At 36.9% G+C, this 15516-nt stretch overlaps 1 protein-coding gene across 1 annotated transcript; it reads right to left on the reverse strand.

Annotated features, from left to right (window-relative positions):
* Positions 1-318: 318 nt before the first annotated feature.
* On the reverse strand, positions 319-8588 carry LOC128381055 (excitatory amino acid transporter 2-like). Its single transcript, XM_053341039.1, has 10 exons — positions 8456-8588; positions 7485-7637; positions 5265-5515; positions 5059-5167; positions 4567-4693; positions 4130-4363; positions 3255-3449; positions 2895-3029; positions 1514-1724; positions 319-462 (listed from the first exon to the last, which is right to left on the reverse strand). The coding sequence occupies exons 1-10, from the start codon at positions 8583-8585 to the stop codon at positions 391-393; spliced, it is 1617 nt and encodes a 538-aa protein (XP_053197014.1). The 5' UTR covers positions 8586-8588; the 3' UTR covers positions 319-390.
* Positions 8589-15516: the final 6928 nt, after the last annotated feature.

The raw sequence follows: 15516 nt of genomic DNA on the forward strand, positions 1-15516 counted from the left end.
AGCTACAAAGAAAATGCTTCAATACAAAATAAAAATGGTAGGTAGAAGAATTCTTTAAGTTGACAAAACAAGAAGCTTGCAGCAGCACCAAGTAAGGCCCTGAGTGTTGTCAACTGAGTGTTTGATTCTTTTGTACAAAATGCCTGAAATGCACTAGTTCATTGCAGTTTGAATCTAAATCTAACTGTGTGAGTCATAGAGTATGTCAATCTCTGGAATAACTATCCAGATGGGTAGCTGTTTGGTTTTCTAACTTTTTGCAAACTTTTTTTTTTTTATCTCCTGTTTTTTGGGTGTGTTTTTTAGTCTTTTTGTTTTTTGAAAGTTTTGTCAGCAGAAAGTAAAAGCTGGTGGAACTCAGGGTAAGGCGCAGCAGCATCTGGATCTGCTCTACTCGCATTTCCATGGTTCCTCCTCAACATGGCAGAACTCTGGAGTCGTGCCATTTTTGCCCATGGTGACCTGTAAGCAGTTATTGACATTATCTAACTATGGGGCCAAGGCACCATTATTTTACAAACCATCAGCGGTTGGGAGCAGAGAAGCCAATTCTTCTTTACATTCAGGCCATGTGACTGTGAGGGTGGAGGTTTACTATGTGAATCCCCAACACAGAAATACATCAGTGCTGCTGTTTACATGATGGGATTGTTGTTTTTTAAATGACAGAACTATTTGAAAACAGGATTGATTATAGTTTTTCAGAGTTGGCCATGTATTTTATGGATTCTCTGCCCAACCGAATTGCAATACTGATAAGCTATCAAAGCTTTAGCATCAGATAAAATTTGCATTGTGCAGACAATACTATACAATAACAACATATATATGATAGATATATATGATATTCTACTAATGTAATTCTCTAAAAAAAACAGCAATAACTTCCTTGCTGTACTTTGGGAAACTAGCAACGTGGACAGCAAAGGATCAGAGATAGGCATTTTATGAATTTATGCATCATTTTGGGTGAAACAGCAGTCTTTATGTATACCACTTGCTACAAAAATGATTTTTTTTAAAATGGACAGTTTGAGATTGAAAACTATAATTTGGTCAGGGCTGCCAGAAAATACATGTCCAATTGAGTAGTCAAAAAAAACGAAAAATAAATACCCAATAAAATCAAGACATACCACAACAAAATACAAATCAAATATGACTGTGAACACGCAATAGGATTGGTTGGTGATTAATAATGAACACTTTCATTAGGATTTAAAGAGGGAAAAAAACAAAAGTATAATGAAAAAAACAAACAAACTTTGCTGTTGATGAACCTGGTATCACAAAAACTGCTTTTTCAAGTGAATATGGGTAAATACGTAATTATAGAAATATTAATTTAACCTTTTTTAAAGAAAATAATTTCCTTTAGTAAAAATATGACATTTACTATTCACATAGACACAAGTACACCAGTACAGGAAGTCACATAGAAAGGAAACACAAACACAAATATGGGGAGGATTCTCTACATACAAGTCTCTATGTCCGTTAACGTGAAATGTACCTTGCAGTCGTCTATCAAGATTGAGTTGTGGTGAGTGTATACATTCTGGTTGCTGTTATTTTCAAAGTAGGATTGTGTCTTTGCCATCTCAAACTCATCCATCCGGGTCTGCTGAGCATCGAATGAATCCAGCTCATCTTTGGAAAGATGGTACACGATACCTGCTCCGTATGAATCCCCAACCACGTTTACTGAGGTACGGAAACGATCCCTGCATGTTGAGAAGGAGAGTGAAAGGAAAAGCTATCAATGAAAGCAAAAGAGAACAGTGCAGGAGCAAGACAATATGTGTTTTGTTCTTGTTTTTCTTTCAAATTGCTTTTACTTTTGGGATTTCCTTTTGGGATGAGCGAGAGTCCCACTGATACTCAGAAGCAGTTCACTAAAAGAAAAATATTTCTCTGTCTGACTGTGTGAATGTTCTTAGTATTTAGGTTAATTAATTTGTCATGAATCGTAAAAGGGTTCCCTCTTTTCATATGAATTACTCACAGTCACATTTAGCCCAAGGGTCAATATGATACTGGTTATCAGGTGAGGTTATAGGTGGGGCACCTTGTTCTCAAATGAGTAATATTAGTCTAGTTGCCAACAGAGAAGAAAGAGCCGATACTTTATTACCCGAAATGGATGATGCAGTCATATTTTTTTAATCAAGCCAGGAATGTCAGTGAGTAGGCACACGGAGCGGTAAAACTGTATGGCTGCAAAAAAGTCATCAAAGCTTGAAATCCAGAGTTTTGTAGAGACAAGTAGAACATGCTCACTGCTCACTCTGTAATGAGACACACTATCAAAAAAAACGTGTACATTCAAACTAAAGCCAGGCATCTGTTTTAATTCAATCTTCGCTGGTACAGTGGTTTAGCTGTGTGTGTTTGTGTGTGTGTGTGTGTGTGTGTGTGTGTGTGTGTGTGTGTGTCATTCTGTCTATGTTCCGTGAACTCTGAAAGTTGTCAAAACAGGAAATTAAAAACATTTCTCATTAAAAACTTTGTCCATGCCAATATGTTATGTTTAATGTCATCTAGGTCATTAAACTGTACACGAACAAAGTACTGCAGCCAGGAAAGCAAACACGAAAAGTGACATTTTTGGTCAGATGTGGGAAAAAAAGAAATATATGGTTGAAAGTGTGCAGAGTTGTGCTTTGAAGCTGCAAGTTAAACATACAATGTGCATGCTATGTTTGTCATTTCAAATGATGTGTGTTATTTTTGGGATTATTAAGAGTTTGTGGGTGAAAAACACTTTTTATACATAAATACTATAAAGTTGTGCATTAGAAGTATCAGGTCAAATCATGAAAAAAACAGAAGAAGCTCAAAGGTGTTAAAAGGCAACACAGTAATGTGACACTGATATGTGTATTGTCACTCACAGCAGCCAGTCAACAGCCACCAGGAGGCTGATGTCCTGAGTGGGCAGCCCCACAGCTGTGAGGATCAGAAGCATGGTCACAAGTCCAGCGCTGGGGATACTGGCTGCTCCAACACTGGCAAGGGTGGCTGTCATACTAAAAAAGAGAGAAGTTCAACCCTCAGAGCACAAACCACAATCTGTAAGGCACCAACATACAGAAGCCACTATGTAAGAAATTGTATTATGTTATTATGGTACTTAATGTTGCTAATAGATTCAATTCTGATCACTAAATCCTGGTATATTACATTCCACTGATCTATTCCCAAAATTTTACCTTACAAATGTGCAGTTATACTTTCTGTAGCTACATTCTCACCTGACAGTAACAATCTGGCCCCAGTCGAGATCAATCCCATTCATCTGAGCGATGAAGATGGCAGCCACGGCCTCATAAAGCGCTGTGCCGTCCATGTTTATAGTAGCACCCACTGGGAGGACAAAACGAGTTACTCTCTTGTCGATGCCCAGGTTCTCCTCTAAGCATCGGAACGTGACAGGCAAAGTTCCAGCGCTGTGGAAAAATAAACATGAAGAAATGCTTTATTGCAACAGCTGTGCACAGTGTAGTGTGAGGTCTGCAAAGCTCTGCACCCAATCTAGAACAAAGAAAATTGCAGAGATAAATAACTATAACAAATTACAGAGAATTAATTTGGCTGGGTCACACTTGATATTGCAGTAATTTTGAAACTTAATTACACTATTCTTCTATTCAAACTGAAATAAATTGATCTATGTATATGTATTAATAGTTCATTTCTCTCATAAAGGCTAATATAGGCTAATACTGCCATGAGTTTTACTTCTCTAAAGAAACAAAGACTCATGCTACTTTGGATTTAGTTTAAGTATGAATGCCAGAGAGCGAAATAGCGGTTATGACTGAGTGGTTGTTTTGTTTGTTTTGTCTGATGGTTAAAAAGTGCTTCTTGTAAATGTTGGAGCAGCGAGCAGGCAGCAACTTGAAAGAACTGAATTCAGGAGGGGAAAGAACGCATCTTATGTCATTAATAATACATTGAGTAAAGTAACCATATCCCACATAGAAGCAAAGCTGGCAAGACTACTTCATAAATACAACTTGAAATAAAATTTACTGTTGTTATTTATGGCCATAGATGAAAGCCTGTCAGGGAGCTTGAATCATGTTTGAGACACAAAAATGGACACAAAGGCAGAAATGTCTCGTACCTGGACGCTGTTCCAAGAGCAGTGACCCACGCCTGGAATATCCCCATGAAGAACGTGAAGGGGTTTTCTTTTACTATAACAAAATATATTAACGGAAGAAATATGCCTCCATGTATGATGAGGCCCACTATCACAGTGATCATATACATCCCCAGCTGCCTAGCAACCACCTCCAAGTCAGCAATGGAGATGATCTTCCCACAGATGAGGCAGGCAATACCAATGGGTGAGTACCTGATAATAGACAAGACAAGCTATTTTTGTGATGTTATATACATACACACTGTATTACTGCAGGTATATTATTAGTATTTTGAATATATTAATATATGGTATATCTTAGCTGTGGAATAAAAAGCATCAATGTCATTTTTAGTCAGATAAAAAGAAATGAGAATGATTTGGCAGTGTTACTGAATGTGGAGTGGTGCACTTACCACATAATTGCGCTAACGATGTTCATGATAATCTCATTCAGGACGTTAAAAAACTCTAACATCAGCTTTGCCTTCTCTCCCATTTTCCCCATGATAACTCCAAAAGCAACAAAGAATCCAATCAAACCTGGAAGACAAACAATACAGTAAAGATTCATTTCACCTCTATACTTGTGAACATTTCAGTAGTTTTCACAAACATCATAATTTTTTCATGAAATGATGAACTTGCCTGACCAAAAAATAAATATATAAATAAAATGATATCACTAAATGAGCATCTATTTGATATACATCCAGATTAAGATTTTAAAATTCTATATATTTAATATCAAGATTAGAACTAAAACCGATTGTGCAGCTATGAGATATTTTCTTATGACTTTCTGGTTTGTTTATGTAACTGGAGATAAAAAAAGTTTTCTTTTCTCCTCAGTGAGTGCCCTTTGTGTCAGTGTGTGCAGTGGGTGTGTTTTCAGACTCTTCACCTACCCAGGACATTCATCCCACTCTTGAACTGAAGCGACCTCTTGATTGTGAACTGTGGATGTGCTTTAGTTCTGTTAGTGGGCACCGGTACTTTGGTAGTTACTGTCTGGATCTAGATGAGAATAAAAGAACAGAAGAAAAAGTTGCAGCTACTGACAGATGAATCAGACTGTTTATGGTGGGTGAAAACAATCCTCCTAGACTCCTACCTGCTGGAAGCAGGCCTGGACCAAGTTCTCCGGGAAAAGATTTCGGATAAGATCAAAGAGAGCGTCCATACTGGACACCTCGTCGTTCTTCTTTCCCTGTCCAAGATTAGCTCTCAGCTTGGGGTTGCCGGGATGGATGAGCAGCACCAGGATCACTCCCAGGATGGCTGCAATCACTGTTGTTGTCATGTAGTACACCATGGCTCTGGTGCCTAAACGGCCGCTTGATTTAGCATCCAAGCCAGCTAATCCTGTTGAGATACATTTTACAAGAAAAGCCCATTAGTGTCAAATATTTAAGCTATATCCTAGGATATACTGCATGTTTGTGCATAGATACTATATAAATCTCTCAAACTCTCTTTTGATTCATTTGAAATCAGTGCTTTTTTATAGATCTACTTGTTTCTCTGGGTAGTTTAAACAATGTACTTGATCACTTCCCCTCATCAATCAAATGATGCATGTCATATTTTAGGTGCCTGTACAGTCTTGCTGGCGTTGTTTTCCAAACAGTATCCACTCATTCAAATTTATGATCTCCAAAGTCGAAAGGCTAATTCAGAAACTATGAGGAAATGTCGCAAGAGTATGTTTACCATTCTAAAAACATGTCTACACATGCACTTTAATTACACACCTGGAGTTAGATAAGACCCACCACTATAACTGACACTTATTTAAAAAATGTTGGTTAAGTTAATTAGTTGTAAGCTGAATATCTTGTGTAAATCTTATGACTTCAGGGTTTGATTAGTCACTGTGATAGCAGGAGATTGTGACACCTTTTTTCAGTTGATTTAGTAGAGAATTGGAAGTGAAGTAACATGAACAGTACTACTTTAAAGTATAACATCAGTTTTCAGCAGGTGAATTGTGTTCTGAGGATGATTGAGTTTGCTGAGGGAGGACTACCAGAAGTCCTGTGCACTGCCAAGGTTGTGAAGGACAATATTTTAAATTTGCCTGTGTTGTACAATATACATTATGTCCAATATCACATGTACAGGTGGTGTTCTTCATCAAATCAGGTTGATGGCTGGGCCCAGTTGATAAATGGTTATAGTTTAACAGTATCTTAGTTTATAATGTTGTTATACTGTATGTATTGCCAAAGTATGACAGACAAAATGGGCCGAGGAGAGGACTGATGTAGAACATTAGTATTATGTGTTTCTTATGTATAATTTATTAATGATTATTAAGGGTGATGTTTCAAAATCTATGTTGTCCTTTACATCAGTTTATAATGCAAAGTTGTAGTATATCTCATGAGTGATTTGACATTAAGATATAGACCCTAACAGCAACTGAATAACAGTCACTCCCTTAAAGGATAGGTTCACATTATTTTCACATTGTATTTTAAATGCAATATTATACTTATTTCTCCTGTTCATACTAACTGCAAAGTATAAAGTCCTACAGCAATTCTAATATAATCAAAAGAAGGCAGAATCAGCAGTACTCGTTTGATTTTCAATGCTTTCTAACGTTCAGCTGATGCTTCTGCCTTCTGAGTTCGACTAAATCAAATGAATATCTTACAAATGTACAGCCTGTACTAAAAAGACTGCAACTTTTGTAAGGTACCCACTTATTCTTTTTGATTCAGACTACTGAAATCTCACATTAGCATTTGCTGACTAAATTTTGTCCCCAATTTCTAACACTAGGGTATCACTGTGTGGCCAGTATATGTAGGAGAAATGATTACAGTGAATAAAAACTGCTTCAATGCACATACAATACACAAGTGATGGAATTGTTTTGAGAAAGAACTGAAAATTTAAAACCTATCCTTTAATCAGGTCTATAGTAATCTAGACATCTGATGACATCTTACATTGCAATGAAGGTCTAGCCAATGTGCTTTAATTTGCATACATGGCCATTTCAACAGAAATGTTATCAGTAGCACTACTAACAATCTGACATAAGTACTTTATATCTTAGATTTATTGGAGGTGCTGTGGGTTTAAGTGTGCAAAAACAATGAAATATACTTGTCCAAAATAAACCCAACCACACAGCTTATTTTCCTGTGCTGAATTTTTTAAGATTTTGTTTTTTTTTTTTTGCCTGTAACTCCCACTCTTCCTTCTCTCCTGTTGTGACTCAGCTCCAGGGTAGCAACAAGCTGCACCACGTGGCCTCATTTCAGGCCAGTTGTCAGCAAATTGAGCAGAACATTTGCAGCAAGTGTGGTACCTCACCCACCTGTGACCAAACTGGAGACAACAAGAGGCAAAATAAGCATCTTCAGCATCCTCATTAGAATCTCTCCCGGGAAGGCGATCATCAAAACGACATCGGGAGGGAGAGGCGATATGTGCCGCAACAGCATTCCAGTAATGGAGCCCAGAAACACACCTGAGCGGGCGAGAAGAGACAAATCAAATACAAAGCCAGGTGAATCTGAGCCATGAGAAACTATTTTCACACTATCAGTGACAATGGATCAAAGATCAACAATATCTACATCTCACTTTTTGCTCATTAAAGAGTTTGAAAAAAACAAAAGAACAATATTGCAACCTCTCACCTGAGATTCACAGTGCCATGCTGTTAACTACAGTTTATGTGATAATTGCATGACAAACAAAACCTTAAACTTCACTTATGTTTCACCTTAGAACTGTTTCCCAAACTACTGTGAATATGTCAGCAGACTATCACTTCAAACTGGTTGAAATCAGCTTTTAAAAATGCCTTTTCTAGGTTTAACTTGCCTCTGGTAAAATGCACTTTTGTATGTACACTCCAGTTACAGCATGAGTCACATGCAAAATGACCCCAGAGCCAGAATATTATGAAGTTCTTTTTCCTTTGAGTGAACGCTATTTTAACATCAGCACAAAGAAAGAAGCTGTATATTATTTTCATATTTTAAATATCATCTAGTAAAAAGTATTGACTTCCCACAGGGGAGGCTCAGTGGTTGGTACTCTTGCTTCTCAGCATGACTTGAATTTGGATTTCCAAGGCTTGGATTTTTAAAAGCTGTTTTCTTTTTGTGTGGAGTTTGCATGTTTATACTCTATCTGAGTGTCTCCTGATGCAAAACACATGTGGGTAAGTAAATTAACTCGGTGTAATTGTGACAGTGTGGTAGGTACATACAAGGATGCACGTTCCAGTCCTACCAGACCCCAAAATGGATGCATTGTCTCAAAGTTACTGAAACTTACCAAGAATTGTGAGGGTGAGAACCATATTCTTCATGACTTTATCACACAGACTGCCACATAGGTTGTCTGTAGGGTCCACTATGGGCTCCAAGTGGCTCTCATCCATCCTGACCTCCACTTGCTTCTGCATTTTGTTGGCACTGTAAAAGAAATAAACAAGGAAGAGGAGGTTGTATTATAATAATGGATTTTCTGCACTAGAAATATATGATTTGAAGCAGCAGGTTTGCAATAAAAAATTTGATATCAAGTTTGAGCTAAGAGAAGAGGTAAGAAGAACATTATAATTGGGGATACGCTAAGATTCAGAGCTGTGCCTTTTTAGTAGAATAATCCCTATATGAAACAAATTGTACACTTAATGCACAATTTATGGCAGAGGCATAAATTAAAAAGGAGCATCTGTTTTGGCCCAACAAATATAATCATGCCATGTTCCCAGGTGGGAAGACAGTGAGGGATTATATTGTTGTTACTGCATTTGCAAAACTCCTACATTTAGCTGTTGAACAGTTGTTTGCAGGGAAGGGGGTTAGACGTTGGAGGATAACATAAAAGAAGCATTGTATGCCTGTCCACCAGCACAACATAGAGTTAGCCGTTGTAGTAAAGCATTACTGGCTTTATGAAACAGAGGAGGCCCCTCAGGATAAAAAGACTACTATTTTTAAAAAGTGCTCATTGTGTAAGCAATGCAGGTACATGCACACATGATTAAATGCAATTAGTTATGCATACTCGGCATTCTCAGTACATGAAAAGCTGTATAACATTCACAGATGGCCTTTCAGAATTAGCGACTGACATTCCCAAACAATTAGTGCAGAATCAATAAAGAATGTGTTTATAATCTGCATTTTAAACAAATTTTCCAGTTTTACTTTCTAAATTTGAATAAACATAACACCAGCTGTTACTTATAACCTCCCCTCTGCTACTGCTGCTGTTGCTTCTGTTGGATGTCTATGCATGATAATTTATGATAATTTGAGATCTTTGAGACACAAGAAAACCTGCATGTAAAGTTGTATAAGGACATGTATAACAGAGTTTTATTTTTATTTTTAGAATATACACGTATTATGTGTTTGTGTTATGTGGTCAGTGGTTTATGTTTTCAGCCCACTCAAGTGCTCTGCTTCAAGGACTTCAATAATTAATGTTAATTTCAGAACAGTCTTTTCCTACTACTTGTTCCTTCATCGTACTATTTCATTACATTGCTGACGCAACAAGTATCTCAGGTTTGTTGTGGTCTGGCGTAAAGCCTCTTTGACTTAAAGATCAGCTCTCCCCCGTGCAGCCTTTAAATCCTCTGTAGAGCACAGACGTGCACAGTTATGTAACAGTGAATGTCCGTGTCATTTAGACACTATTGACCTTCATGACTTGAACACCTGGAATTTTAATTTCAGCAGCAAACACAACAGGAAAGTATTTTATTTCACCCAGCACAGGTTGTGTGAAGAGGAAAGTTTCTTACAATCACTTTATATCTATATTTTTTTTAACAGAGAATTCACAACAGAAAAGGGAGACAAAGTTTTAATTTTTGGAAATATAATGTACACTCCCACCCACATTCAATAATATATTCCATCATTCAGTATTAAAATGACCTTCTGTACAACATGAAAAAGAGAAGTGAACATGTAAGATGAGGACAGAGCAATTGCCAAGTCAATCACACCTGTCTGATACACTGTGCTCTAGTATTAATGAGACTTAAGCCTTTTAAAGAGGATAAAATTAGCACCTCCAGCACACAAGTGATTGTGTTATGTAACAGAAAAGGGGCTTCCCAGGAAAAGTCAAGGTGTCACCTCCACCTGCCTGACGACTGTTATGCAGGAGATTACTCATTTGAATCCCAAACTTCAGCGTACAGATCAAACTTTTCCCTGTTTTCTTACTAGATAATGACTACATAATCTAAAGCTCTGAAATTAACCAATTAAGACAAAAAAAAGTCCTTAAGCGTAAGCACTGGTACACGTGGAGGCAGTTTAGCTCCTAAGGAAGTAAATGTTTGACAACGTGAGGGATACTGTTTCTGATGCAAGCTGGTATTTTATGCTGTTACCGTTACGAATGGTACATGATACAAGATCTGATAGATGCAAAAGGGTCAAAGGGCAGAATAGGATCCAGTCCACACACTGTTTTTTAAAAAGCAATGACAAAATAATCTGAAGATCTACATACATCATCTACTAATGCATCACCAACACAATATATATATATATATATATATATATATATATATATATATATAGATGTACAAACCAGCAGAGCTATTCCTGCCTCAGTGATGCATCATTCTATTTTCAAGGGAAGGGAAATCTGCTGAATATTTTTATAAAAAGCTCCTTAGTGCCAGTGTTTTGATGACTCACCCTACAACCACATTACTACATGCTAGAGAATTAATCTAATAATGCTTACCCGTTGTTTTGCATGTTGTTATGGAATGAAATGGTATTTCAGGAGACTGACTAAACAGCCATCAGCGTCAGAGAAAAAACTAACAAAGTCATGACATGAAGTATATTAAATCCAGTTAGAACCTCCAAAAAGTCTCTCCAGAAAGGATGCGTCAGTCCTTAAAAAAATCAGCAGATTTCTTTTTCCTTAGCTTTCAAACATACAGCCACTTTCAGATACCCGCTTAATCAGCTGCAGGGAGGCGCGTTAAGGTAAACTGACTAACCTGAAGGTTTGACAGAAGTCACCAAGACACGAAGGGTGGAGTCAACTTGCTAAGATTAGCGAGGAGCGAAATCCCTGTTGTTGTCTTTTTCAAAGCACTGACTTTTGATTTTATTTACTTCTACCAGCAGGAATGAGTATGATTATTTTGGATGTGAAAACAGGTGTTGTGTCATAAGGTCCAGAATGATTAAAAAACTAGAAATGATTTTTGATTTAATCTTCATCCAGAACTCAAAATTTGTTATACTGCATGTTTTGTTGTTCAAGCAGAGCTTTCATTTTAATGCAACCTCTTCAGAAAGTTGCTGGGACATTAAATTGATTCATCTGTCCCAACCATTAAGGATGTTATCCGTGTTATAACACAGATGGTATCGTGATGGGATAAATGTGAGGTATTGTGGTATTTACTGACCAGCTTCACACATTGAGATATATTTAAGGGGGGAAAACATTGAGACTCAGCTAAGATACCCCGGCATTGTAAATACATAATAATATACATAATACATAAATAATACACTCACTTCTCACCTGACTTCCCTGCTATTAATCTCTGTCAAGTAACATAGTTTACAAATGATTGATCAAATGTGTCTTTTTATTTGTGCCATGAATTTAACCTGGGCTACTACTGCTGCTATTTTTAAATCCATATTCTCCAGAACATGACTGAGCTTTTGCAAGCTAAGTGATTTTGTTTGTTATGATAAATGTGATACATTTGGGTTAATTTGCATGCATCATTAATATGTGAACCTGTTAAGATAAAGGCGTAAATTCTATGTCAGCTCCTTGATTTATGTTAAGTATGAAGTTCACAGTAAACAATAACTTTCAAATTAGGCATACAAATGGTTCAAGGAGAACTCATTTAGTAAAATAAAAGTTGATTATGAGAGCAAAATGGAAAAACGGATTGCAGCTGTTCCCTCAGCACATTTTAGTGTTTAATCAGATATCAATTATAGCTTATATTTGAGAGAGATTTTTTATTTCTGACGAGTTTTAATGGAGATTTTACCCGGCGAGACGCTTCATTCCCTCAATTACACTGGATTGCTTGAGATAACATGATAATTTGGATGAAGGCAAATAAAAATCAAATCAAAGGAAATATCAACGTTTCATTATTTTCTAATTACATTTGTTTTATTCCAATAAGATGACCCTGACAGTTCTTCATGCTGCTTTGTTAACAGTCAGGATCTTTTTACTGGCATGAGTCATATCCAGAGACACATCTTCAGTTCTGTGTAGTAGTTAAGTGGCCTTTGTGCCATTATTCTGTTCCTGGAAGTCACGGTGGCACATTTGCACATTTCAGACTCACTCCTGGTGATATTGCAGTTGTACATGCAGTCATGTGATGGTGTTGCCATGACAGCATTTGTTCTTAAATGCCATATTTGGCGTGACCAATTTTTGAATACGGACAAGATGATTACCTAGGTGTGTGTGTGTGACTCCATTGTCGCCATTTTCAAATTACAGACAGTCGTCATGTTCTTACATAGTCTCTTTTTATAGGTTAGTCATGATGACGCTGCGCCATCATTAATCCGTATTAATGGTTATCAACAATATAATTCGGTGATTAAAATGGAGCAGACAGCTTGACCGCGTTACTACTTTATCCCTTGAGGTGAAAATCATAGTGTTGCTTGATAAGAGTCAGAGGATGATTGAATGCCAGCTGCCTGATTGCAGTGGTTGACTATTATGACACTATTGCTGATGAAGAAAATAGGCCTTTTTTTCTTCCCTCAGTAGTTTTTAGAGATACTGGGTGTAAGTGTGGTGAGTAGATGACACCTTATATCCATGAGGTGAGTGTGAAGATAGCCATTACTTGAGTTGCTGTCAGAGCTTAGACATGGGGAACAAAGAAAAGCTAAGAGCACATGGCAACCCATTTGTCCATAGAGCTCCACACCTTTCTCCGCCTTTTCTCCCCTCTGCATCAAGCTGACCTCATGCTGCAACACCTGACAACACACACCACGCTTAGACAGCAGGTGTCTATAATTATCTAATCTGTCCTGAGCCATTCTAATCCAGCACACATACACACAGAGATGATCAGACGCACTCACAGAACAAGCCTACAGCTGTGATAATTTAGAAGATGTTTCCACGAATCATAAAACAAACATCTCATCATGTGGTTGTTATTGAAACCGAAGCACTTCATGGTAGTCAGTTCTTATACTAGATTTGTAATGACAATATTGATCTCCTATTCACAGCGAGATATAGTCCATCTGAACCTTTCCTTATACTCAATTGTTGCACTACAAATTCACAGACACCACAAAAATTCATAAAAAATATAAAGCTTGACAGGTTTCCTTTCACCTTCAATCAGCAACAAAAAGCAAAAAAGGCTTTTTGTATTTTTCCTTTCACCACCATGTTAAATGAAAACAAACAAAGATTTATACTCTTCCTAATTCTTTTTACTGTACGGTCAAATTTAATGGTTGAACTCACAATATTTCTTTTATCATTTTGATAAATCCAGGAATATTTTTTACTTCTCTGATAAGCCTTTACTAGATTTTGTAACTCTATGCACATGTTTAAATGATGTGTACTAAAATGAGCTCATTGATTATTGAATGGTGGAACTGGATCAGTATAATCAAGAAGGCAGATCTTCAAAAGTCTATGTCTACAGTAGTAGCCCCCTAAAGTACTTCAATTATTTGTTTTAATATAAAAGTAGTGTGTATTTGAATTTCAGGCAACTAACAGTATTCCTTCAAGACAATATTCAGTCCTTCAAAAATAAAAACATCCAGCCCTAATCTACATTTCTTTTTACTGTCATTGTTACTGAATTGCACTCTTTTGAATTAATTTTCTGAAAACTGGCAGTGTTGATTGTCATGTCTTGGATAATAAAAAGACAAAATAAAAATAAAAAACCTTCCTCAAGCAGGAAGTGGACAAAATAAAGCACTACAGCACACAATGGTCTCACAGTAATACACAGTTATACCAATTTGGTGAAGCTTAATATTCTCCTTTTGTTGAGGCCCTCAGAGGTTTTTGTTCAACACAATGTCATTTTTTTTTTGGGACCAAGTTTGTGTACAAGGTTTGTCTCTCTCTTTTACACAGATTCAGCTGTGTGACTACCCCCACAGCCGATTAAACAGTGGAACAACAATGAAACCCCCCCCGCCACCAATTCCGTGTTTGTACATTTTATACAGAACGACGAGGCGGAAAAACAATGTAATATTCCTGCCTTAAACAGGCTGTATACAAGGGGATAGTGTTGGTTGGAGCTGAAAATAAGAAACATGAAAATGGAAAATAAAAAAAATGGCAAAATTAAAGCAGCAGAGGCCAAGATTTCCTGATTTTTAGTCCATACTACAACTAATGGAGAGTTTATATGAAACACACCTAGAGAGGCATGTTGTAAGCATCTAATAGCCCCAAAACTTATAACTGGTGTTTTTATATATTAATTTACTAAGCATAAAGCCATGATGTGTAAACATAGTGTCTAAACAGCAGATAGTTTTCAATTCACACCTTCTATATAGATGCGAGTTAAAAGAAAGTACAATTTCCAGCATGTGCTAACCTCTGTTACATAACATAGACGTGGTGGCTGTGCACGTGCAAAGCCCATTAAGGGTTGTTAACTGGAACTCGTACCATATGCTTACTCTTCCACAACATTGCTGACAATTTACTTGGTAAGTAGGCTTAAACTGTGCTGTAACAGGTTGTCTACATGTAAAAGAAAGTCTTCATAGCATTACCAAGCTTCATATAATAAAAAATAATAATAAAAAAACGTTATTCCCATTTTCAAGCAATCAACACAAACTTGTACCATATATATATTCTGCAATGTCACTAAGTAACACACTTGTTTGTTTCCATGGTATTACAAGTTTCCTATCCTATAATCGGCAATAGATTCTTCTCTTTACATGCAATCAAAACCAACATGTATGTTTGACAACATCACTAAGTAGGACATTATAATTTACAGAGGAAGTAAACTGAAAATGTATTGTCAAAAAAATAAATAAATAAATCAGTCAATCAGTGTTTAATCTCAATGGTGGTTGTGTTTGCTCAGGCCAATATAGAGGGGTACCAGCAATTGAAGGTATATGACAAGATCTGTCACTCACTAGTTTGAGGAACATTGTCCACTAACATTGTTGTATCCATTTATGAGATCATCTCCTGCCAGGACACTGCTTAGCCTTCATGTCCCTCAGATGCTTTACTTTTCCTAATATTGTCACAGTCATTCTTAACTAATGTATTTCCCAGACTGTTCTGCAAGATTTGTAGGGACTGAAAATGTGGAGAGC

This window comes from Scomber japonicus, chromosome 1 (genome assembly GCF_027409825.1).
Source record: "Scomber japonicus isolate fScoJap1 chromosome 1, fScoJap1.pri, whole genome shotgun sequence".
NCBI classification, from domain to species: domain Eukaryota; kingdom Metazoa; phylum Chordata; class Actinopteri; order Scombriformes; family Scombridae; genus Scomber; species Scomber japonicus.

Bases quoted from the DNA above. Each gene is read 5' to 3' on its own strand.
- LOC128381055 (XM_053341039.1), bottom strand. From the start codon at position 8,585: ATGCAGAAGCAAGTGGAGGTCAGGATGGATGAGAGCCACTTGGAGCCC. The intron at 4,364-4,566 runs GTAAGTGCACCA...GTCTATTATCAG, and splicing joins ATCGTTAGCGCAATTATGTG to GTACTCACCCATTGGTATTG. The intron at 1,725-2,894 runs GTGAGTGACAAT...CTCAACATGCAG, and splicing joins GTGGCTGTTGACTGGCTGCT to GGATCGTTTCCGTACCTCAG.